The following is a 22,793-nucleotide window of genomic DNA, read 5'->3' as shown; positions in this document are numbered from 1 at the left end:
AAGACATTTTAGGAAGAGATTCTTGCACAGCTATGAAGCTAGTAAAACGGGTCCATTCTGTTTCAATTAATACTCAGGACAAAGACTTTCTGTCTGAGTATAGTGATCTTTTCAAAGGCTTGGGTTGCCTGAAAAACTTCACGTGTGATTTAAAACTAAAACCTGATGTCATTCCTACCTGTGATCCATGTCGTCGAGTCCCATTCCAACTTAGAGCTCAGTTAAAGGCAGAGCTGGATGAGATGGAAAAAGAAGGAATTATCTGCCGCGTTGACGAGCCTACAGAATGGGTAAGCTCGCTTGTTCTTACAACAAAGAAGAATGGTAAGTTACGTCTTTGCATAGACCCGAGAAAGCTCAATAAGGCAATTCGGAGGTCCCACTACCAATTTCCAACGGTGGATGAAATCAAGTCAGACCTGGCGGGTGCAAAATTCTTCACCACGCTGGATGCCAACAAAGGATTCTGGATGCTGCCACTGTCGGAAGCAGCTTCCAGGCTCTGCACATTCATCACACCATTCGGTAGGTACTCTTTTACACGGTTACCCTTCGGAATCAATGCAGCTCCGGAGATCTTTCACCGTGAAATGGTAAAAAGGTTTGACGACATCAAGAATGTAAAAATAATGATGGATGATTTTCTCATCTATGGCAAGACTATTGAGGAACATAACGAGACTCTAAAAAAGGTCTTAGAAAGAGCTCGTGAAATAAATATTAAATTTAACAAAGAAAAATGTGTCATATGTGTTCCTGAAGTTAAGTACTTGGGACATATTTTCGGTAAGGAAGGTGTAAAGGTAGATCCAGCCAAGATTAAAGCCATCTGTGACCTGCCCAGTCCTGCATGCGTTAATGATCTTCAAAGGTTCATGGGTATGGTTAACTACCTCAGTCCATTCATTCCTAATTTGTCCAAAGAAAATAGTCTTCTAAGAACTTTGTTATCAAAAGAAACAGAATGGTCCTGGTTAAGTCAGCACGAGGCTGAGTTTAATAGTATTAAGAAACTTATATGTAGCGCCCCAGTGCTCACATACTATGATCAAACCAAGGTACTGACCATGTCAGTTGACGCATCAAAGGATGCTCTCGGTGCTGTTTTACTTCATTCCGAACAACCAATAGCATATGCATCGGCCTCACTAACTAAATGTCAACAAAATTATTCTCAAATAGAAAAAGAGGCTATGGCTATTCTATTTGGTTGTACTAAATTCCACCAGTACATATATGGTAGGACAGTCACAGTAGAAACAGACCATAAGCCATTGATCACATTGTTTAAAAAAGCTTTGTATGATGTTCCTGCTAGACTGCAGAGAATTATGCTTCGTCTTCAGCCATATGAGCTTAATGTGATATATAAAGCAGGTTGTTATCTATATATTGCAGATACTTTATCTCGAGCTGCCCTAAAAGAAACAACTCTTTCAGACCTCGAGAAGGACATAGATTTACATGTCAATTTCATCATGTCCAATTTGTCTGCTAGTCCAGAAAAAATAGAAAAAATAAAAGAAGAGACATGTAAGTCTAGTACCTTGTCTCAAATTGTACAATATTGTCAACATGGGTGGCCGGAACACAGACGGTCTGTAAGTCAAGAATTAAAGCCCTACTTCTCATTGAAAGACAAGTTAAGTGTAATTGATAATATTCTCTTTATGTCAGACAAAATTGTAATTCCAGAGCCACTAAGAGAAAATATTATAAATTTGACACATGAGGGCCATCAAGGTATTAACAGCTGCATTCGGCTAGCTAAGACCACTGTGTATTGGCCAAACATGGCAAATGATATAGAAAAAGTCATTAACCAATGTCATACATGCCTTACTTACCGTAGAGGTAATACAAAGGAGCCAATTCTACATCATGATTATAAGCTTTTGCCTTGGAACAAAGTCGGTATTGATATTTTTGAATTTGACAATGAAAAATACCTTCTTGTAGTAGACTACTTTTCTAAGAATGTTGAACTTGCTCTTTTGAATACAGGCTCAACTGCTAACAGGATTATTACTCACTTGAAATCAATTTTTGCCCGTCATGGCATACCTGAATTTATGATGTCGGATAATGGTCCACCTTTTAATTCTGTAGAATTTCAAACTTTTGCTAAAGATTGGCACATTAAACATAGTACTTCCAGTCCCTACTTAAGCAGGTCTAATGGTATGGCTGAACGAGCTATTGGCACAATCAAACTAATGCTAAAGAAATGTAAGGCTGACAACACAGACCCATATCTCGCTTTACTTTTATATAGAAACACTCCAAAAAAGATAGGATATTCACCCGCACAGCTATCTATGTCTAGAAGCTTGCGAACCAAGATTCCAGTCTCTGATTCACAGTTGTCACCTGCATTAGTCGACAATAGTCTGCTTAAAGTAAAGATAGAAAAACAAAGGTCTTATACATCTCTTTATTACAACAATCATGCAACATCTTTGCCAGAAGTTCAGAAAGGTGATAAAGTGTATTTTAAACATAAGCCAAATAGCATCTGGATCCCAGGTATGATCTCAGAAGCCAGTAGTAGTGAACCACGTAGCTTCACTATACAATCCCCGCAGGGTGAGTTCCGTAGAAGTCGTCAGCATATTCTTAAACCTGTTCCTCCTGCGCCTGAGATGATACCTGAAAATAAAAATTCTAGTACTAATAGTGAACCTAAAAGAACGCGCTCTGGTAGGGAGGTGAAAACGCCAGCACGTTATTTAGAATAGGTTTTATAGTTTTTCTACAAGCTAGAACGTAAACGTAACTGTCAGTTTCTAGCATAGATGTATTATTTTTAAAGATGGAGCGTAAGCCACCTGTCACCGTAGCCTCACACACACAGACACATTTTATGTACGATTTACAATGAGGAACCAGAGGCATGTGGCCACGACGATAAAGTCATATCGATAAACTATACGGCCTTTTTACAATTTAAATTTTACTTGAAAGGATCTAAACTATCTAAAATGAACAGATAACTATTATAACATTAATTTAGAAGTTCTTTACTTATAAGTTGCTCTTAATTATGACCCCGTTATAATTATTTGAATTATTGTCTAAAGGAGGCATGGAACGCCACATATATGTATAAATGTTACATTAAAACCAAATAAAATATGTTTTTCGCAATAATAGAGTTTATTATTATATTATAAAATTTATAAAGTATTCATTATCCATTAGCATTTCCGGTTGTTTATTTTTAGTGAAGATATCGAAGCTTCAATTAATCGCTATTACGTTCCGCTGTGTAGAGAGTATCGATATATAACATGATTAAAATCGACAAATCTACATCCCTAGAAACGTGCAATAAACTCACACATACACATTTTAACGCACACATACACAGCTTGCACACCACCAAAATGGCTACGGCTTGACAGATAAATTTTGTACTGAGAACCGAGAACGTTGGGGCCTTGGTTTCTAGGTTACTTTCTTTCATTATGACAAGCTGTCAGTCAAGATGCGTTTTGTTTCTCCATTGTCGTTTTACTAGACAGATACGTTCCGTTCCACTTAATATTTTAAGAGATAAATTAAAATGTTACTTACCTTATTTAGATCCTAAGATCGTAGTCTTCTCTTCAAAAAAGGGAAGATATTAGATATAGCATAGCAACACTGAGTGTTCGCTCTCTATGGTCGATTACGCCATGCTTTCGACATGTACCTAAATCTTGTCCTGTTAATTAATTACTTTAAATAAATAATACTTGAAGTTAAAACGGTTGTTCATTATTAAATGAGAACCTAACAGTAGGGTTGCCAGATGGTCGGGATTCTCCCGATTTTAGCAAGTGTTCCCGATTCCCGATAAATTGAAAATTGTCCCGAAAATCAGCTTCACGTTATAAAACAATAATTTCAAGTTCCGAACTGTCGTCGAGCGAGCAAGCGACCCGCGTCGAGCCCGTCAGCGCGCGCGCGGGGCGCGTGTGGCGAGATTGGGCAGGGCAGCTGACGTAGTGCTAATAATGTAAAATATCGTTGTTTTAATACAATTAATTTAATTTGAATGTTTTTTTTCCCGACCTAAGGCCCAAAATCCCGAAAAATTGATATTTTTTCCCGATAATAGCGCCTTTCGATCTGGCAACCCTACGTGGAGGACGGCCTCTCAACAAATCGCATGCATTTTTTTATTACTACCGGCCATCGAACTAGAATCGTCGCACTTACCGCCTAAATAGGTGCAACGACTTCAATCAATCTATCAAATGCCGCAATGTAACTAAATCAAATTGCATGCAATTAACGGCGAGGTGTGTAGAGGCCCTTATGAAACGGGACCATACCAAGACCCTGGATCCATCCTGGATCTGATTGCCGGGGATTTTGAATACATGCCACAATCTATCCGAGCGTTTTCCAAAAAAAGTGTACATTTCATTCATGTCTTCAAAATATTGACTTCTTGGGCTCATTTTACTCAGAATCATTTGTACATTCACGCCTCATACATAAAAAAATGTGTGCAAAGATTTCCTTTCCAGATCTTCACATTCTTGTATGAAACATTTCTTGTTTTGTATGAACTTGACGCACTGGAAAAAAAAAATTCATACAAAATTTTGGGACACATTTTTTCATGTATGAGGCGTGAATGTACAAATGATTCTGAGTAAAATGAGCCCAAGAAGTCAATATTTTGAAGACATTAATGAAATGTACACTTTTTTTGGAAAACGCTCATCCGAGTATCAGTCCAAATGCAGTTTGATCCGAACTATTCTTCATGCCGTGTCCTGCTTTTCCCAGCACGGTATAGCTCCCTGTATAATAAACGATATCTGTTGATGTAAGATTGTTGAGTAGGACTAGTTGAGCAAAAGGATAAGAAGAATGAGAGCCAAATACATTTATTATAAAATGTAACATAATTTAACAACATTTATATTCGTTCATCACGAATTTGCTGTTATTCTGATTTTATAAGCTGCTAGAATAAATAATCTCTAACAATAGTAACGATTCATCGACGAACATACATTACGTCTCACAATTTCAAAAAATACTGTTAGCAAACTTAATTTCAATATATATTTTCTATTACACATTAAAACCTTAGTAACTACGCTCGATTAAACATCGATATTATATTTGATTAGTTGTGATTTATCAATATTAAAATTACAAAATGGATACTTATAATCAAATGGTTCGATAACTTTGATAGATTCACATGCATAATTATAACATTGGACTCTATCAAAATTAAACAGTTTAATAAATAAATTGCGCTAGTAATAAATAGTCAACAAAATTAACGGCAACATACGCGGTCCCTCCACAGCCCTCATATTTGTAAAGTTTGAATTCACAGCTCAACATTGTCTATAGTTCGTTTTTTTAGCATTAGAAATAAGGTAAACAATCTTGATGTGTCTTTTAATTGAATAACACATTTTAAAAATAAGTTACGGCAAATATGTAACAATTATGAATCTAATACGATCATTTATATTCTTCTGCTTTCATAAGTAATAGTTTTTGATTAGCGTTTTTCAATTAAAAGACATGTCAAGATCGCTTACCTTCTTGCGAGTTCTTTCTAATGCTAAAAAAACGAACTATAGGTAATGTCTCATTAACTATTTTTAATTATTAACCATTACGATTACGCTGTGTTTACTGATTAAAGTGTAGGTAATAAAAGTTAACATTTGTACTTAGACTTAAAATAAAATTGGTATACCATTTTTTGGTAAAAATCATCTTAATGAAATTCAACCCGTTTTATTCGTAGGTGATTTTATACTGCACCCTTATTAACTAGTGTCTTCCGTAAAATTGATCTATTAACTGCTAGTGAATCTCATTGAAATAAATAAATCATCACAAACTAATCACTGTGTGTCTGCTACAGTTTAACATCTACCTACATGTAAAGCTGTTAGTATTGGTGTAGCAATGGCAGCTAAGTGTAAGGCCTGAGTGGACGCTCAAGTTGGGCGTGCAGCGGGGCGGGGCGTGCGGCGTGCATGTTAAACAAATGCAAACGTAAAGGAGCGGCCTTATTACACGCTGCTCAAATTACTTGTGAGCCCGACGCCACGCTGCACGCCCCGCCGAACGCTCCGCTTCGAGCGTCCACTCAGGCCTTACAGGCCTTATACTAAGTTCTAGACTTTAAAATTCGAATTACGAATCCCACTGAGATAAAATTAAATTAAATGACATTTTCTGAGTCAATCTCTCCTTGTTCAACGGTCATGTACATTCCTTCTTCTTCGTAGGTGGAGTCGTGCTTCGCCAAGATACGGAGCAGGGGACGCAGTTTCATCCACCATTGCTGCTTTGGTATTCTTTGCCTGAAAACAAGGAAACAATTGAAATCGATGTTTCACTTTGCCTCTCAATAGCGAAATAGAGTCAAACAAACATTTGGCCAAAATGCGAAGAACTACTTTATATCTTTATGACAATGACATAAGATTTAATTTCGACTGGACAGTTTTACACCAGGCAAAGTCTACAGTGATCATTTGTAAACCTTACATAATTGCAACAAGGTTTAAAATCAGTTGCAGATAGTTATTTTTTGTTAGTAGGGTTCACATTGTAGCACAGATAGGTAAAAGTTGCCAGGCTCTTGTTTCACCACGGTGACAATTTTCACATGACATTCACAATTTGCCGTAAATTGCTGGTCCAAAAACAAAATATTGACGCTAGGTAGGGTAGGTGCGTTAGTTTTCGTCCACTAGAGGAAATTTGAATATAAGCCTACATTGCTGCACAAATTTGTGCGTATTGCAATCCTTAATGTCAAAACAATATATCTATCTACATAAAAATGATATTTCGGAAGTAGAAAATTAAAAATCAAATATATTATTTGCTAATCTGTCAAGTGGACAAAAACTAGAGCATGGACGGAAACTAACGCAATAATGACCCTATTATTTTTACTTATCGACCTGGAAATGGATAGCAAATTGTCAGTGTCAGGCGTCAACTATGAGCGTCATGAAATAGGCCCCGGACATTTGATACTTACGCCAGGCGTGGCTCACTCCGTGATTTCGTAGCTTTGCTACAGGTAGCTAAAAGTACATCCGTTCCACACCAATTTTGGTGGCTAGCTAAGCCGCGCGTGGCGCTGTCGCCACCTAGCGGCCATATCTGTGCTGATGGTAACAGACGCGTTTTGTTAGAGAGTCTTCTGTACCTAGTACTATTTATTCTGTGCTTACGCAAAGTTGGTCTGGGCCTTGAGATCCTCGAGTGGCGTGAACTTGTACTGTCGCTTGACGACGCCGAGCAGGCAGGCGGTGTCGGCGCCGGTGGCGGGCCCGCGCTGCAGCGTCTCCACCAGCCAGTGCAGGCACTTGGCGGCCATCTTGGTGCCCATGTTGCGGTCGAACGGCGTCGGGGAGCCGCCTTGCTGCATGTGACCTGGTTGTGGTGCGGATACGAAAGTTTGCTTAGGCCCACTTGCACCATCCCACTAACCCGTGGTTAAGCGGTTAAACCGTTAACGTAGTGTCAAATTGTACTGGTATCCATGGTAAATTCATGTTTAGCCGGTTAACCCTGGGTTAGTGGAATGGTGCAAGTGGGCCTTAGAGAACAATAGTAGATTGTAAAACAAGGGCATAAAGTGACCCAATTTTACCCGAGGCAATTTTTAATAATAGTAAAATATTTTAAAAAATAGTAGACGAGGGTAAAAATGGACATTTATGCCCTTGTTGTACACTCTGCTTTTCACTTCGATTGCGAGGAAAATATACATATAGAAACATCCAATATTTTAGGTTATTTTCCCGTATTTATTCAAGACTAAAGAAATTTTTATTCGGGCCGGTCGGGGGCGCGAGGCACGCCGGGCGGGAGCGCGCCGGCAAGGCTGGCAGTTTGTATGGCAGATTTTGGACTTTATTGCTAGGTCAATAAGGGTCGCAATAGATGATTTTACTTTGTCGTCTACGCACGACATAAAGGTGCATAATGGGGTTGGCAACTGGTTAGCATAGATGGCGCCATCATGGCTTGCCCCTTTTTCTATGAGATTTGGCTTAAAGGGCTGGCATCCAGGGCATAAAAAAAAGCGGCCAAGTGCGGTCGGACTCGCCCATGAAGGGTTCCGTATTTAGGCGATTTATGACGTATAAAAAAAAACTACTTACTAGATCTCGTTCAAACCAATTTTCGGTGGAAGTTTACATGGTAATGTACATGATATATTTTTTTTAGTTTTATCATTCTCTTATTTTAGAAGTTACAGGGGGGGGGGACACATTTTACCACTTTGGAAGTGTCTCTCGCGCAAACTATTCAGTTTAGAAAAAAATGATATTAGAAACCTCAATATCATTTTTGAAGACCTATCCATAGATACCCCACACGTATGGGTTTGATGAAAATTTTTTTTTTAGTTTCAGTTCTAAGTATGGGGAACCCCCAAAATGTATTGTTTTTTTTTTTTTCTAAATTTGTATGAAAATCTTAATGCGGTTCACAGAATACATCTACTTACCAAGTTTCAACAGTATAGTTCTTATAGTTTCGGAGAAAAGTGGCTGTGACATACGGACGGACGGACAGACAGACAGACAGACATGACGAATCTATAAGGGTTCCGTTTTTTGCCAATTGGCTACGGAACCCTAACAAGAATTTGACACAATTCTAGGGACAGCGCAAGCTATGATGGCGCCATCTGCTAAATATTTCGACCGGCCATCCCCATTTAGCGAGGAAATACGGCCAGCCTGCTGGGCACTTTGTCCGTTGACGGCGATCTCGGCCAAATTTTTATCTATAGCTTTTTGTAATTGGTAAGTTTTATTGTTTGTTTATTTTTTCGTTGTTAACGAATAAAAGAACGACAACCGAAAAAATGTGACAATAAACGCTACAAAGGCATCGCTTACTTTTATAGTTTGTCAAAGGACTGTCTCATTTCAAACCAGTTTCAAACATACATAGAGAGAATCATACTATCTTTGTCTCACACTAGTACTAGCACTCAAAAGAAAAGGATCAGTAGAGTTTTTAATGTTTTTATCTACTGACAAATTGGTTTGACTAACTATAGTAGTAGGAACAAGCAATCATTTGTAAAGATAGATTTGATAATCAATACATAATCAAAAATTACAATAATTTCTTAGGTGCCAGAGGCAGGCGTGTCTCACTTCGCGATTTCGTCGCCTTGCTACAGGTAGCTAAAAGTACATCCGTTCGGCCCCAATTTTGGGGAAAGCCATAAGCCGCGCGTGGCGCTGTCGCCACCTAGCGGCCATATCTGTGCTGATCGTAACAGACGCGTTTTGTTAGAGAGTCTTCTGTACTTAGTACTATTATTTATTCTGTGCCAGAGGTACTTACTGTCATTTATCACTATACTGTAGCCTTATTTTAGCTTGCACGCCTTACACTAATTAGTTTCACCTGAAATGTATCTTTCTGGTTAACAAACAGCTATATATTAATAGTTCAGGTCTTACCCAACACATTGCTCCTAGCAGTGAACAATCCCTTGCCCTCTTCCGAATACAGCCGGTAGATAAAGTCAGTGTTATAATTGTCGTTAGCCTTCTCGTTACGCAGAATGAGCCCGCGCTGAATGCCGCCCGTCATTTTAGACGCCATGTGGTACACGTCTTGCTGCAAGTCCTTGATGGAGAATTTTTCTTCGTAGATATAGGCAGCGTCGGCGCCACCGGCCAGGCCTAAAAGTATCGTAAAGGGGCGTTTTCTAAAATAAATATTGAAAACCCGATTCTCCCAGATCCTGGTGTTTTTGGGTTCTTCCAACTCAGAATCACTGGCATATTCAATCCTGATGATAAAAAAATTTGTCCCAAAATTATGTATGAAAATTGTACATTCCACTACGTCACGTTAGATACAAGTGGAATTTTTTCTCATACTAAAAACGTGACGTAATGGAATGGACATTTTGGGACATCTTTTTTTAATGGTAGGATGGAGAGTGCTGTCGATTCTGAGTAGAATAGAGCCCAAGTATGTCCAGATTTGAACGAATCGAGTTTTCGATATTTATTTTAGAAAAAGCCCAAAGATTAACCCCCTTATTTATAAAACTTGTTTTTTGTCCCTTTCTAACAAACTCAAATCTCAAAATGATAGATAAGGTAAGGACAAACGATTATCAAGGGGTTGTTAGACATGACAGGCGTTTATGAGTACCTATTGGGAAGGTGCGAAGTCGGTGGAAGTGGCGCTGATCGTCACAAACACAGGTAATCTTATGGAATGTCCGACATTAGTACTAGCGGCAGCCGCTTGAACTAATTTTATTCCATAAGATTTAACGTAGAAAGTCCGACAAAATGAGGGCAGCACCAGTCGTGCACATAGCGAATACCCGTACCATGAGTCACTTACAGTGTCAAAACTGACATATACTTACATTAACGTTTATGCGAGTACTAGCGAGATGCATAGAAAATAAGATACGTTCTCCATAGCGTTTATGTCAGTGCCAATCTGGTGGTAGCCACACTAATGCTATAATTACGGATTTTATTCAAAGTTATTGGATTTATTATGAAGTAATGCATTACCTGCTAAGGTAGCTAAATAGCCGCAATATCCGCCCATGGTTTCAATGACGAACACACGACGTTTCGTACCCTGTGAAATAAATAAACAAACGTTAAAGTCAAACACTGAAATAGTAGACCTTATGCTAGTATAAATAAGGTTCAATATCACCTGTGCGGATTGACGGATGCGGTCGCAGATCTCAGTGATCTCGTTGAGGGCTGTATCAGCTCCTAGTGAGAAGTCAGTGCCGGGTACGTTGTTGCTGATGGTTGATGGGATCACCACTAGGGGGATGTTGAATTCGGCGAATTGGTGACGGGATTCGTATAACTCCAAGCCTGCTTGGTACGCCTGTAAATAGTTATACATTTAGGTTAATGTACATACATTCAAATACTTTTGCTGACTGTACGTAATAAGACGACACAAGGAGGTACTCCAAAAAATTATGATTCTGGCAAACTTTTTTCACTGAGTATTTTTAATTATAAACATACATAGCTTTGTTTAAAACAAACCTGTAATATAAAGGTTACCAGAACCAAAACATTACTTACAAGCAATGGCTATATCAAAACATTTATCTGTCTTCCTGATAATAATATGTAGGTAAGCATAAGGAATGAAATTTAATATTGAATCCCTCCTAAATCTACAAAGACATGCATGTACAATTGTACAGTCAGCTGCATATAGTTAACCCCCATGCAAACAAATTTATATGCATCAAGCTTAGAATAAATCTAAAAAATGACTATAATATGACTTGGAACTCCGGTAGCCGTTTAAGAAGTGTAACGCTCTTACGGTAGATGTCGCTAAGGGTCCCCTAGACCCATAATATGGTGGAAAGATTTGCTGGCTATGGATGAGGTCTTGGTGGCTCAGATGGCAGAGCGCTGGAATATCGATCCAGAGGCCGTGAGCTCATCAAGTCTCACCCAAGACAGTAATTTTTCCACTTTGAAATTTATTCTAAGCTTAATAGCATCGGTCGCAGTCGTTTCTGCTTGTAAAATAAAAATTATATGCATCAGTTATCTCTGCAGCTGACTGTACATATGAATGGTTAGTCGTGCGTACCTCAAATCCGCCGATGATCAATAAGCCCTGGATGTTGAACTGCTTGATGCGAGCGGCCATCTCTGCCTTCTTGTCCCCGGGAAGCGTGCGTTTAGTGCCCAGGAACGCGCCGCCCTGCCCCACCCAGCCCGTTACGTCCGACCTGAGTGAGTGAGTGAGTTTTCATACAAGGGGAGCAAATATTGTTAAAAAAGTCAGCTAAATGTAGTAAGCTGAAGTTTAATTTTGCTTGGTAAGGAGGAAGAAGGATAACTTGTCGAGCGAGATGCACGTGGGAGACCTCTGTCCCTTTCTAAATGTTGTCATTCAGGAAAAATTAAGCTACTTTTGGAGTTAGATATTTTCGATTTTTTGGAGGCGAAAGCGCAGTCTACTTTAATATGACAGTTCTCTTGGAGTAGAACGAAATGGAAGCTCGTGTTTGATCTTGTAATATAATCAGACCAACAGACGGTCTGACTGACTGACACAGACGCAACTTTTAAAGCCGTGTCACACTATCCCACAGCACCGCGACCTTGGTGCGCCGCACCCATAAGTGTGAGCGAGAAAGAGATATATTTTTCTCGCTCTCACTTATGGTGCTCCTTGAACGGTGCGGTAATGTGTAACGGCTTTTAGACCGCAATAGTAAAAAATAGGGGATCCATACCGCACGCGGGCGCGCCCGCGAGCATGACTGCCAGTGTGTAGCCCTCCTTAACAATTAATATAAGTAACGTTATGTGTAGTTACCAGTCCATCTTGACGATGTTGCCGCTGATGAAGCCCTCGACGCCGTCGTGTATGCCGAGCACGGTGTCGCCGCGGTAGATGCAGTTGCGCACGAACGAGCGCACGGCCGCGTTCATGCCGCACGCGGGCGCGCCCACGTGCATGACTGCCAGTGTGTAGCCCTCCTTAACAATTTATATAACGCTTAAAAAACTTGCCTAGACATATTAGGTCACAAGTGTCAGCCACGCTTGTTCGCAGTTTGCACTTCTGACAGTGACAATGTATGGCCGCGCCATATTTTACGCAAATCTTGGCATGCGATAACGTGGTCGAACTCTTCGGTCGAATTCACGATTTAAGTTTGGTACAGCATTGAACAGTGAAGTCAATTTTTTAATATGGTTGATTCACTACATAGCTAATAACAAATATATATTCTAAAAAATCTAAATTTTATGTGATGTAATCATAGACTAGGAATCCTCTAGACGGAGTTTAGAGCAATTATTTCATGAAACTGATGCTGCCAAAAATACTGGGGTGCGGGGGACGAGGTGAGCGAGTCCCGTGCCGTGATTGGTCCGTTCAAAGACACGGACGTCACACAAAAACACTTTGACTCGAAATGGAGTAAAACTACCGTATATTTGTGGCAGATGGGGTAGCGCTACTATGCTCAGTCTAGAGGATGTCTTGTCTGTGGATGTAATTAATGAACGACCCCTTATATCAAAATATAAGCGATTTTGAAATCCCGCTTCCGAAGTTACCCCAATCAGCCCCAATACATGTTACCGAGATTTGTTATTCTGTAATGGTATAAAATATCACGCACGGAAGGTTTCCCGTCGGCATCAAAGGCCTCCTTGGGAGGCTTCAGGCGCGTCAGCATCTTGTAGGTCTCCAGGTTGCGAGCGAAGCTGCGGCCACGCAGCTGAACCGCCAAGTCCCAGTTCTTGTCTGCCATGGCCTGCAAGATACCATTATTAAAGTGTCTAACTAAAGTAATAGTTTTACCCCCTTATTCATATAACTTTACCAGCAGGCCTATTTATTATTATTGGGGGTGTTGTGGGCCTTTGGATGCCACTTCGACCAAGCTGTGATCTATTGTGACGGCCCTTTAAAGTTCACTACTAATGCCCGTTGAATCCAGGAAATTCCAGATTCTTTGGGCCGCAATGCTCTGTACCTCATAGGGTTCCAGTATGTGTCGCCCTAGTTAGGTACTTCTTTTGGACATTAGTGGTCTGCAGGAACAGAGAATGTGCATAGCAGTCTCCTCTGACTCCTGGCAGAACCTGCATGTCGCATCTTGTTTTTTCCCTATTTGGAACATGTGTTTGTTCAACTTGCAGTGTCCAGTCAAAATTCTAGTCACCGCGCAAGTTTTGTGTCTTTTGAGCCCTAGAAGCTCCTTAGCAGTTTTGCTGTTGAACCCTTTGATTAGAGCTTTCGAGTGTTCTTGTCCTTTGACGAACTTCCACCAATCGATTGCTCTCGTTTTCTCTATGTTGTTGGGCAGAGAATATGCGTCCCGTTTTGTGATTCCAGCAGGCCTAGCACATGCGACACAGTACATCGCCCGCGAGATAGACTACCCGTCCCTCTTTAATTAATATTAAGATAGAAAAAGACGGGTAGTCTATCTCGCGGGCGAGATACTGTCGCGCCAATCATGTGCTAGCCCGACGGCTCAATTAGTACATAAGTGAAAATGACAGATGAAGACAAACGCCATTAATTCTTAAATAAATTGATAAATATTGTGTTCATTTAAGGGGAGGTTGCACCACTACGCCCGATCGTTAAATATGTCAGCGGCAGCTGTCATCCTCACAGTTCTAAAAGATAATATTTAATGTGTAAAAGAAATGCTATCACACACCACCACCACCATCACACCAACCTAATACAAGAAGGTACCTATTTATTACCATAAACTCCGTTGTTAGCAAGACCGCCTTAAAGGTAACTTTTTTGCAGTCGCATATCGCGTACTCAAGAGGGTGACTGCAATGGTGAATTCTATAAAACTAGGTGCCAATGACTGGTATTTTCATTCTGGTTAGTGGTTACCTGAGCGACCGCTTTAGTGCGTCGCACGCACTCCATGAGGGGGAGGCGCACAGCCTGGTTGCCGTCCAGGGTCACCACGCACGGTTCGGTTTCCGGGGTGGCCTCCATGAGCGCCATCACTGCTTCAGCTCCCATGCGGCAACCCTAGAGCGTAAAAAAATATTTGCCTTGAGGCGAATTATGTACTACCTATACGAAGTTCGTGAAGTAATATAAAATAAGTAGCGTAACTGCTGGCGCAATGAAATTGGGTACGGTCGAAGTTAAACCTACCTATATATATTTAACACTATATATTTTATAACCTACTATATATTTAACGTGGTTCAGACACAGATAAAATGTTACATATTCAAATTGAAATACCATCCTACATAATTATTATTATTTTTAAATAGTGTTAATTTAACTTGACTAGTTGAACCTACAAGTTCCAACCGCGTGGGATCCGGGATGGGTCAAATCACCCCAGGGGGTAAGTTTCCGAAATAAAACAGCCTCTATGTTTATTCATAGGGCTTAAGTTTTTTACATGTATATTTTCATCAAAATCAGTTTACTATGTACTAAGTAGATACATAGTTGATCGTATAATGTAGGTATTCGACATACAGACTAGACTAGAGTTACTTTCGCATAAATAAGTACCTAATATAATACTACAATGTGGCAGTAGGTACCATAAGTCTTGTCCGTTCCTACAGAATTATTAGGCCATTAAATTACAGTGAAATGTACCTACAGAATTTGCTTTCACTTGTAAAGTCGATCCCGGCTAAATTAGTTGCGCGCCATTTCATGAAACGGCGTCCAATTATCGTAAATTACGATAATCAGGGATCGGATACCGGTATTTTTTGTATGGGAACGGAAACGGTATTTTTTCGTTCTTTGCTAATTACTTCATTTCTAATTGGGCAATCTAATAATACGAAGTTGTAACCTAAAAACACAACTGGGTCCTACATTTCGAGTATAAAATAATTCGAAAAATATGGTTATTTCTAAGTTTTTGCAAAAAACCGGTTCCGATCCCTGATCGTAATACGCGGGCCAATTACGCTGTCCGCATTCCGGTACCCACTTTAAACAGGAGAAGTGCCATTCGATATTGTAACATTATGTTCGTAAGTTGAGCGCTTTTTGGACGGGATATAGAGCGATCTTATTCATGTAACGCGAAGATTGGTAAAAACGCATGATCTTGTAGAAGATGTAGGCGACTAGGTATTGATTCAATACCTAGTCGCCTACATCTTCTTGACTACATTGAACCAGATTTCAATAGACTTAATTTAAGTATCTATATAGTTTTGAGACACTTCTATAGAACATCTATGCGGCTAGTAACGTAAACGCATGTTTTGGATCACAATCGGGGATTACCCCGAACCCGCAGCTATCAAATGATTAATATACTTAATGTACATAGTTATTTAGGTATCAATTGTCAAGATAATTTGGCTTGTGGAACATCGCTTGGGTGGGTGCGGTGTCAGTAACCTACCTCTATAGTTTAAAAAGATAATGATATCCACTCTTAATTTGTGTTTTATATAATACCTATAGACTTTAATAATGACACATAAACCATTGCACATAATATACCTCAATTACCTAATATGTGCAATTGAAAACCTGTCCAATATGAGAATACCTACTATTATTGCCGTTAGGCTCTGTTAAAAAATACGTAGGAATTAAGAAATGCCGTTATATTGTGGACGCGTAGGTCGTCGTTTTGTCGCGTACAAACTACCGTTAGCGATTTAGGCAAACACTATCGTACATTCACCTACCATGAGTGCCATGTTTAGAAGACAAAAGCGAGGTTGTCAGGTTATCGCGTGACCAGAGAACAAAAAGATAATGTCTGATGATATTTAATTTTGATGATCAATCATTGACCACACAGTTCGGACACAAACTGAAATTACAAGTAGGTACCTACGTATAGAAATAGGACGTTTCATTTAAGTGGATAAAAGATTCGCAACTTTTAAGGCCGGCTGGACCCATCAACTAAGTGAATTTAATTTCTAGACTCTCTAACACATTCTAAATAAACCATGTTACCTAACTTGACTTTTCCTCGCCATTTTCACAAGTCTGTACTTTACATACCTTGATAAAAGAAAACAATACCTATTATGTTTATCAAACACAATGATCGTATCAGATCAAATAGAGGTAAATAAACGGCGGGTTGTATTATTGTTGAAACCAATGAATCTTTGATTATGATATGTGTCAGAATTTTAGACTTTACATATCTAATCATTATCTAATACAATCAAAGAATCATTGGTTAAAACGCATTTATTTGAGACATCGTGCTTTAGCATTCACGTGGTTTTAGGAACAGAGTCACTAGATATGATAGGTATCATATTAGAATGTGTATCTCGTGTGCTTATAACGTAATGTACCAAGGGCAAGTTGAAGATTTGACCACCTTAACCATAGAAGCGGTACAGTACTTAAAAACTGTAAATATCTGAAGTAGAGTAACACAAAACGCCATACGAAAAAAAAATTACGTAATGTATCACACACACGCACACGTAGGTATCAAAACTCGACGACGTGTCTCCTTAAATACGCTGTAAGTAGACGGGAACGTTTGGCCTTTAGATGGTGGGGTATCTACGCTGATGCGTCTACCTACCACGTAACGTATATACCTACCACGGCGTAATTTATAGTGTCATCATCATCATCATATCAGCCCTTTATCGCCCACTGCTGAGCATAGGCCTCTCTTCTAGTGCGCCATTTGTCCCGGTCCTGAGCTAATCTCATCCAGAAGTGACCTGCAATCTTCCGGATGTCGTCCACCCAACGAGCCAACGGATACGCCAGGCGCTTCTATCAATTTATAGTTTAAGGTGGTTTAAGTTAAGAATTTGTTCCTACCAGAATCCTGTCGAACGCCGAAGGCGAGCCTCCGCGCTGCACGTGACCCAGCACGGTGATGCGCGTGTCTTGCTGCAGGTTGTCCACGACCACTTTCTTCACGAGTTCGGCGGTGATGGGTTTGCCCTCGCGGTCGATGGCTCCCTCCGCCACTATGATGATGTTTAACCGCTGGCCCGATTTCCTTTCCTATTTCACAGACGTTGTTTTAGAGATTGAAATGGTAAAGTAGGTACGTCATTCGACCAATCATCTAAAAATAAACAAAGTAATTTCAATTAAGAAGGTACATACATTCAGTTAAATCGTACCATGTTAGGCCCACTTTAATTTAAGTATAAAATTCCTTGCATTTCTAAGCACATCCATAGTTTATCATAGTTTATTAGATGCAAAACAGTTATAAGACATGCCATCCCAGTGGATAATATTAACCCACATCACATTAAATTTATATTAAGCGCGTTCAAAACGGATGCAACTGATGCAAGACATATGAAGGTCATAGCTTCGGAACTTTTTATGGCAAAGTCTGCATTGTAGGGAATACATGGTAGAGGTCACGTAGCGCTGAGCGCACTAATCGATGCAACTATGTGACTCTTTCTGTATTCTTGCAATGCTAATATTAGGGCTGTAAAGACTATCTAAATAGGAATATTACTTAACTATAGTTTGGTAAGTCAACATATAATATGCTAGGATTCAGGGTGAACTGCAAATGCAAATTTAATTTCAAATAGGACGACAATTATACGATCCTTTGGGATGCAAGGCAACAAATGTGTGAAATGTAATGGTATTACCTACACCTTTCGATAAGACATGCTACAAGTGATTGAGACTAACTGTAAGGAACGAACTAGGTTCACAAGAACATAAGAGGTTGACAAACAACACACAATCAAAGACAAACGGGGTAAAAGTCACCGAACTTTACTGGTCGCAGTCAAATCGCATTAACGAATTCAGCAAATTTACAAGTCGTCGTGGCTAAACAGTCAAATGGGACAACTGAAAATATCTCTTTTCAATTGGCTAAATTGGATCGATTAGGAATGATATCACGAGTCAAGTGAGTTGGTAGGTACCTTAAAATAACTGTATTGAATTGCGTGATTCGCAGCGCCTAATAAAGCAAAAATAAAGTAAAAGTCCTAGTGATTGAAAGCCTAATACCAACCAAGTTGACAGTCTGCGAAATGTTTTACTAGGAGTTAAGATTGAGGATGCCAACTATTGGCAGCGTCAGACACTGGGACATTTACGTTATATTATTTGCGTAATACCTACTGTGATTGCGTGTTATATGTGCACAGAGCATTGACGTATATCTCAGGACGTGCCTTACGGGCATTAAAAACCGGCCAAGTACGAGTCGGACTCGCGCACGGAGGGTTCCGCACCATCAACAAAAAATAGAGCAAAAAAATCGTGTTTATTGTATGGGAGCCCCCCTTAAATATTTATTTTATTATTTTTAGTATTTGTTGTTATAGCGGCAACAGAGATACATCATTTGTCAACATTTCAACTGTCTAGCTATCGCGGTTCATGAGATACAGCCTGGTGACAGACGGACGGCCGGACGGATAGCGAAGTCTTAGTAATAGGGTCCCGTTTTTTACCCTTTGGGTACGGAACCCTAAAAATGGTACTAGTTCAGCGATGTCACTCACTAATTCGAGCCAATCGTGCAGTCTAACTATAACGCAACTAGTTACGACCAATCGCGCGCGTGATGCGAACTCATCAATCATTCGCGTTGTAGCGGTGTCACACCGCTGTACTGGCCCCATTCATGCTCCATTCTTATTGCCCGTAAGGCCAGTCCTGAGATACCTATACGTCAATGGCACAGAGCCACTCAATTAAGCTGCGTACCTGAGCCAATCGTTTGCAAAGCTTTTCAACCCAATTATTGGGAACAGGGTCCTCGGGAATGAATACTTGATCTGCCTCGCTCGCCAGAGCGGCCACGAGGGCCAGGTAACTGTAACAAGCGGCCCGGGGGTTGGTCATGCAAGCGGAACCCATCTTGCACATAAAATTATCAGTATAATAAGTACCTACAGTCAGAGTTACACACCACCTTAGGTTGGGTCAAAACAAAACGCCAGTGAAGCCTGCCAACTGAATTTAGACCTCTAGCACACTAACGCTACGGATCGTGAGACCGTGGCCAAATTCTTTAAAAGAAATTCGCATCGTTACACCGAGTTTCCGCGCTCCGTAATGTCAGTATACTAGCAGCCTCAATGAAGTGAATTAATAGAGGAAATGGATAGTGATCCTGCTCCCACATAAATAACAGATTGAATCCTTGCCTGGATAATCTTTTCACATAACTTTTTATGCCAATTGAGGGGCGCTGGTTCCTCGCATATAAAGGTATAAGTAGCGTCCGTACAGAGGCTCGTGTAAACTGCAAGAAAACTAAACAAGTACCAGTTATAGAATGGCATTTATATGATTCATCCATGAATGCAGATGGAAAAAATCAACGGGTGCAGGGGGCAAGGCGCATATAAATGTATAAGCTTGCCTGTTCTAACTTATCACATAGTTTAGCGCTCCAGTCAACTGATGGAGGCGACTCGGGGATAAACACAAAGTCCGCTTCAGACGCTAATCCCGTTACCACAGCAAGATATCTGGACGGACAATTCGTTTTTAGATTCCGTTTCCATTTTTGATGCAAGCTTACTTAGCGTTGTGGTGATGTATATGACTATTTATAGTTAGTAAATTAGAGTTAAGAAACTGTAAAAGTACATCCACATTATGCGCAGCAAACTTTTGAATATTGAGTTGCACGGCAATATATTATGGACTCGACAATCTCGACATGTCAGTACAGTACAGTACAGTAGAAAGTGTTCAAAATGCCGAGCGCAACAGAGGAATCTCGGCAAGGCAGTCTGGAACATCGTTCACGGGTGTCGCGTGAATTAGGTTTTGTCGCAATTAATGTAAATGCAATTTAATAGTTTTTTTATATAAATTTTTGATTAAAAACACATCCTATACAAAACAGATAACATAGACATCAATAAAATACAATGTAGGTACTTACAAATGAGAATTAAAACTATTGTTACCTACCCGCAGTGTCTACCCATGACCTCCATGATGAAAGTTCTTTGATGCGAGTATGCCGTGCTCACGATGGCATCAATAGCCTCGATAATTCGGTGCAGAGCTGAGTCCGTGCCTATGGTCATGTCCGTACCACAGAAATCATTGTCAATGGAACCAACCTTTAAAAAAACCCATACTTATACATTCATACTTACTTATTGTGCTCAGTGCTATATTTGTCTACCGTTCTTCATCAATTCTCATCTACTCAAAGGTTACCTGGAAGAAATCCCTTAAAGGGATAAGTTCGCCTTTGTACTGCCTATCCTGTGCCATAAATTTGTGTTTTGTACAATAAAGACTTTATACATGGTATAATAATATACTCCGCCTGGTACTCTCTTCCGACTTGACCTTGACCACGTGACTGACACAAGCCTACGTCATCATGCGACAGCGCTATATGACAATATGCGATAGCGCTATATAAAGTGGCAATGTTATTGTGGCGTAGGCTTGTGTCACTCTGGGAAGAGAAGACCATGTTTTATTAGACTATGACTTTATACATACATACATACTTATATGCAAAACTTTTAATTTCATCCTTTACCCAAGAGTGTTGCAACACTCTTGGCTAAGTAATTAAATTAAATTTAAATTAAATAATTTTTTGAGTTAAATGCATGCCGTGAGGTTCCAGGAGGCAGTAGAGTGTTAAAAATTTGTATGAAGTATTTTCTTTTCTCCTCACAAGCCATCATCTGACAAACTCAAAGCTTTGGGGGCAATTTTTTAAAGGCTATCCTGCTAGTGCTTTTAACAAAATGACTTAATATTTGTTAAATTACTAAAATGACAAGCTCTTTTAACAAAATGACTTAATTTTTAACTAAATGGCTAACATTATTCCAATTTTGTACAAAATTACAGATGGTTGGAAGCATTAAGGCAAGCAAACTGTCATTGGGACATGTAATTGGGGCATAAAAACAAGGATTACACAATAACTTACCATTCCCGCAATGTGCAAGAATTTGTATTTTTCTCTCTGATCTTTGGTGATCTTATTATTTTCCAGCAGTTCATCAAGAAGGCTCGACCACTCCTGACGGAAGAGGTTAGCTCCAGTCAGAGATCCGTCACCTCCAATGACCACCAGATTTGTAATGCCTCGAGTAACAAGGTTGTATGCTGCTTTCAGACGACCCTCTCTTTTGCTGAAATTAAATATCTTTATAAAATATTTTGGATAAAAATGGTTAGGTGGATTAATGGGTTAGGTAAGATGAAGGTTGCAGGGTTAAATAGAATTAATTCCATAAAAATACTGAATTTCTTTAATTTCATATTCAAATTGAGAATGTTTTAAAACACAGTATTTTATAATAGTATTAAGTGCTTGTAAATATATGATTACATCTTCCTGAAATAAAATGCATCAACCATGATGAAACATACTGACATAACTTAAAATTTATTATTGTGAAATAACAGTAACTAAAAATGTTCAAATAATTATTTTGTCGGATTTGTAATTTGTTAGTAAATAAATAGAGATGATTCATCAATTTTTCTAACAATAACAAGTATAACAACACTTACATGAAATCCATGCATCGGGCTGAACCAATAATGGTGCCTCCTTTATGAATAATGGAGCTCACAGAAGACCAGTTAGCTTCCTCAATGTTGTCTCCTCCGTCCACCATGCCCTGGTAACCTTCGCGAATGAAGTATACTTTGCATCCCAAGTAAATACCCATTCGAACCACTGACCGCACCGCAGCATTCATGCCCTGGGAGTCACCTCCGCTCGTAAATACTGCGAGCCCCTTCCCTTTATGGGACCCTCTCTCAATAAACCTTTGCGTTGCCGTCACATCCATCCTGAAGGGTTAAATATCCCCCGACACCTAAAATACACACATACTCAATTATCACTGAAGATACACAAGATAGTCTAAAATTTTCACTGTATGAATTAAACAATGGACATGCCAATGTTCTCTAAAGTTTTTAGCTCTTGTTTCTTTGAGAATTTACGCACCAAACCTGTATTACAAAATCTTTTTGAATTTGAATCTGTCAGAGATGAACTTCACCAAGGTGACCTTTGAATGACAAGTTTGAAGTTTGACTTGACAACAAAATGCTAGTGGTGCTACTATCGATATTATCGTCATTATCGATAAGGTTTTCAGAAATTCCTTACAACCAATCTCATTACAAATATGTATATCAATAAATATGTATTTATTATTCAAATATTCCTTGTACACCAAATTGATTTGAATGTTAAGTCGATATCACCTAATCACCGTTTAAAAGATTTACAAGCTGTTCGGAATTTTACCCTGCAACAAGAATAT

General features: G+C 39.5%; 1 protein-coding gene across 2 annotated transcripts; it reads right to left on the bottom strand.

Moving 5' to 3' along the window:
- Window positions 1–6,193: 6,193 nt before the first annotated feature.
- On the bottom strand, window positions 6,194–22,624 carry LOC134663253 (ATP-dependent 6-phosphofructokinase). 2 transcript variants are annotated; one of them, XM_063519657.1, is made up of 15 exons: window positions 22,472–22,624; window positions 22,027–22,337; window positions 21,437–21,641; window positions 20,446–20,600; window positions 19,886–19,994; window positions 17,341–17,529; window positions 14,425–14,568; window positions 13,181–13,315; window positions 12,364–12,527; window positions 11,629–11,770; window positions 10,714–10,896; window positions 10,563–10,632; window positions 9,480–9,704; window positions 7,221–7,422; window positions 6,194–6,335 (listed from the first exon to the last, which is right to left on the bottom strand). In XM_063519657.1, exons 2-15 carry the CDS (start codon window positions 22,308–22,310, stop codon window positions 6,194–6,196), a joined length of 2,349 nt encoding a protein of 782 aa, XP_063375727.1. In that variant the 5' UTR covers window positions 22,311–22,337; window positions 22,472–22,624. The 2 variants fall into 2 exon arrangements, with proteins under 2 accessions (XP_063375727.1, XP_063375728.1); XM_063519658.1 differs by lacking the exon at window positions 19,886–19,994 and adding an exon at window positions 19,225–19,333.
- Window positions 22,625–22,793: the final 169 nt, after the last annotated feature.

This window comes from Cydia amplana, chromosome 4 (genome assembly GCF_948474715.1).
Source record: "Cydia amplana chromosome 4, ilCydAmpl1.1, whole genome shotgun sequence".
Lineage (NCBI taxonomy): Eukaryota > Metazoa > Arthropoda > Insecta > Lepidoptera > Tortricidae > Cydia > Cydia amplana.
The sequence above is the reverse complement of the archived record's forward strand: the minus strand, read 5'-3'. Positions and strand labels throughout refer to the sequence as shown.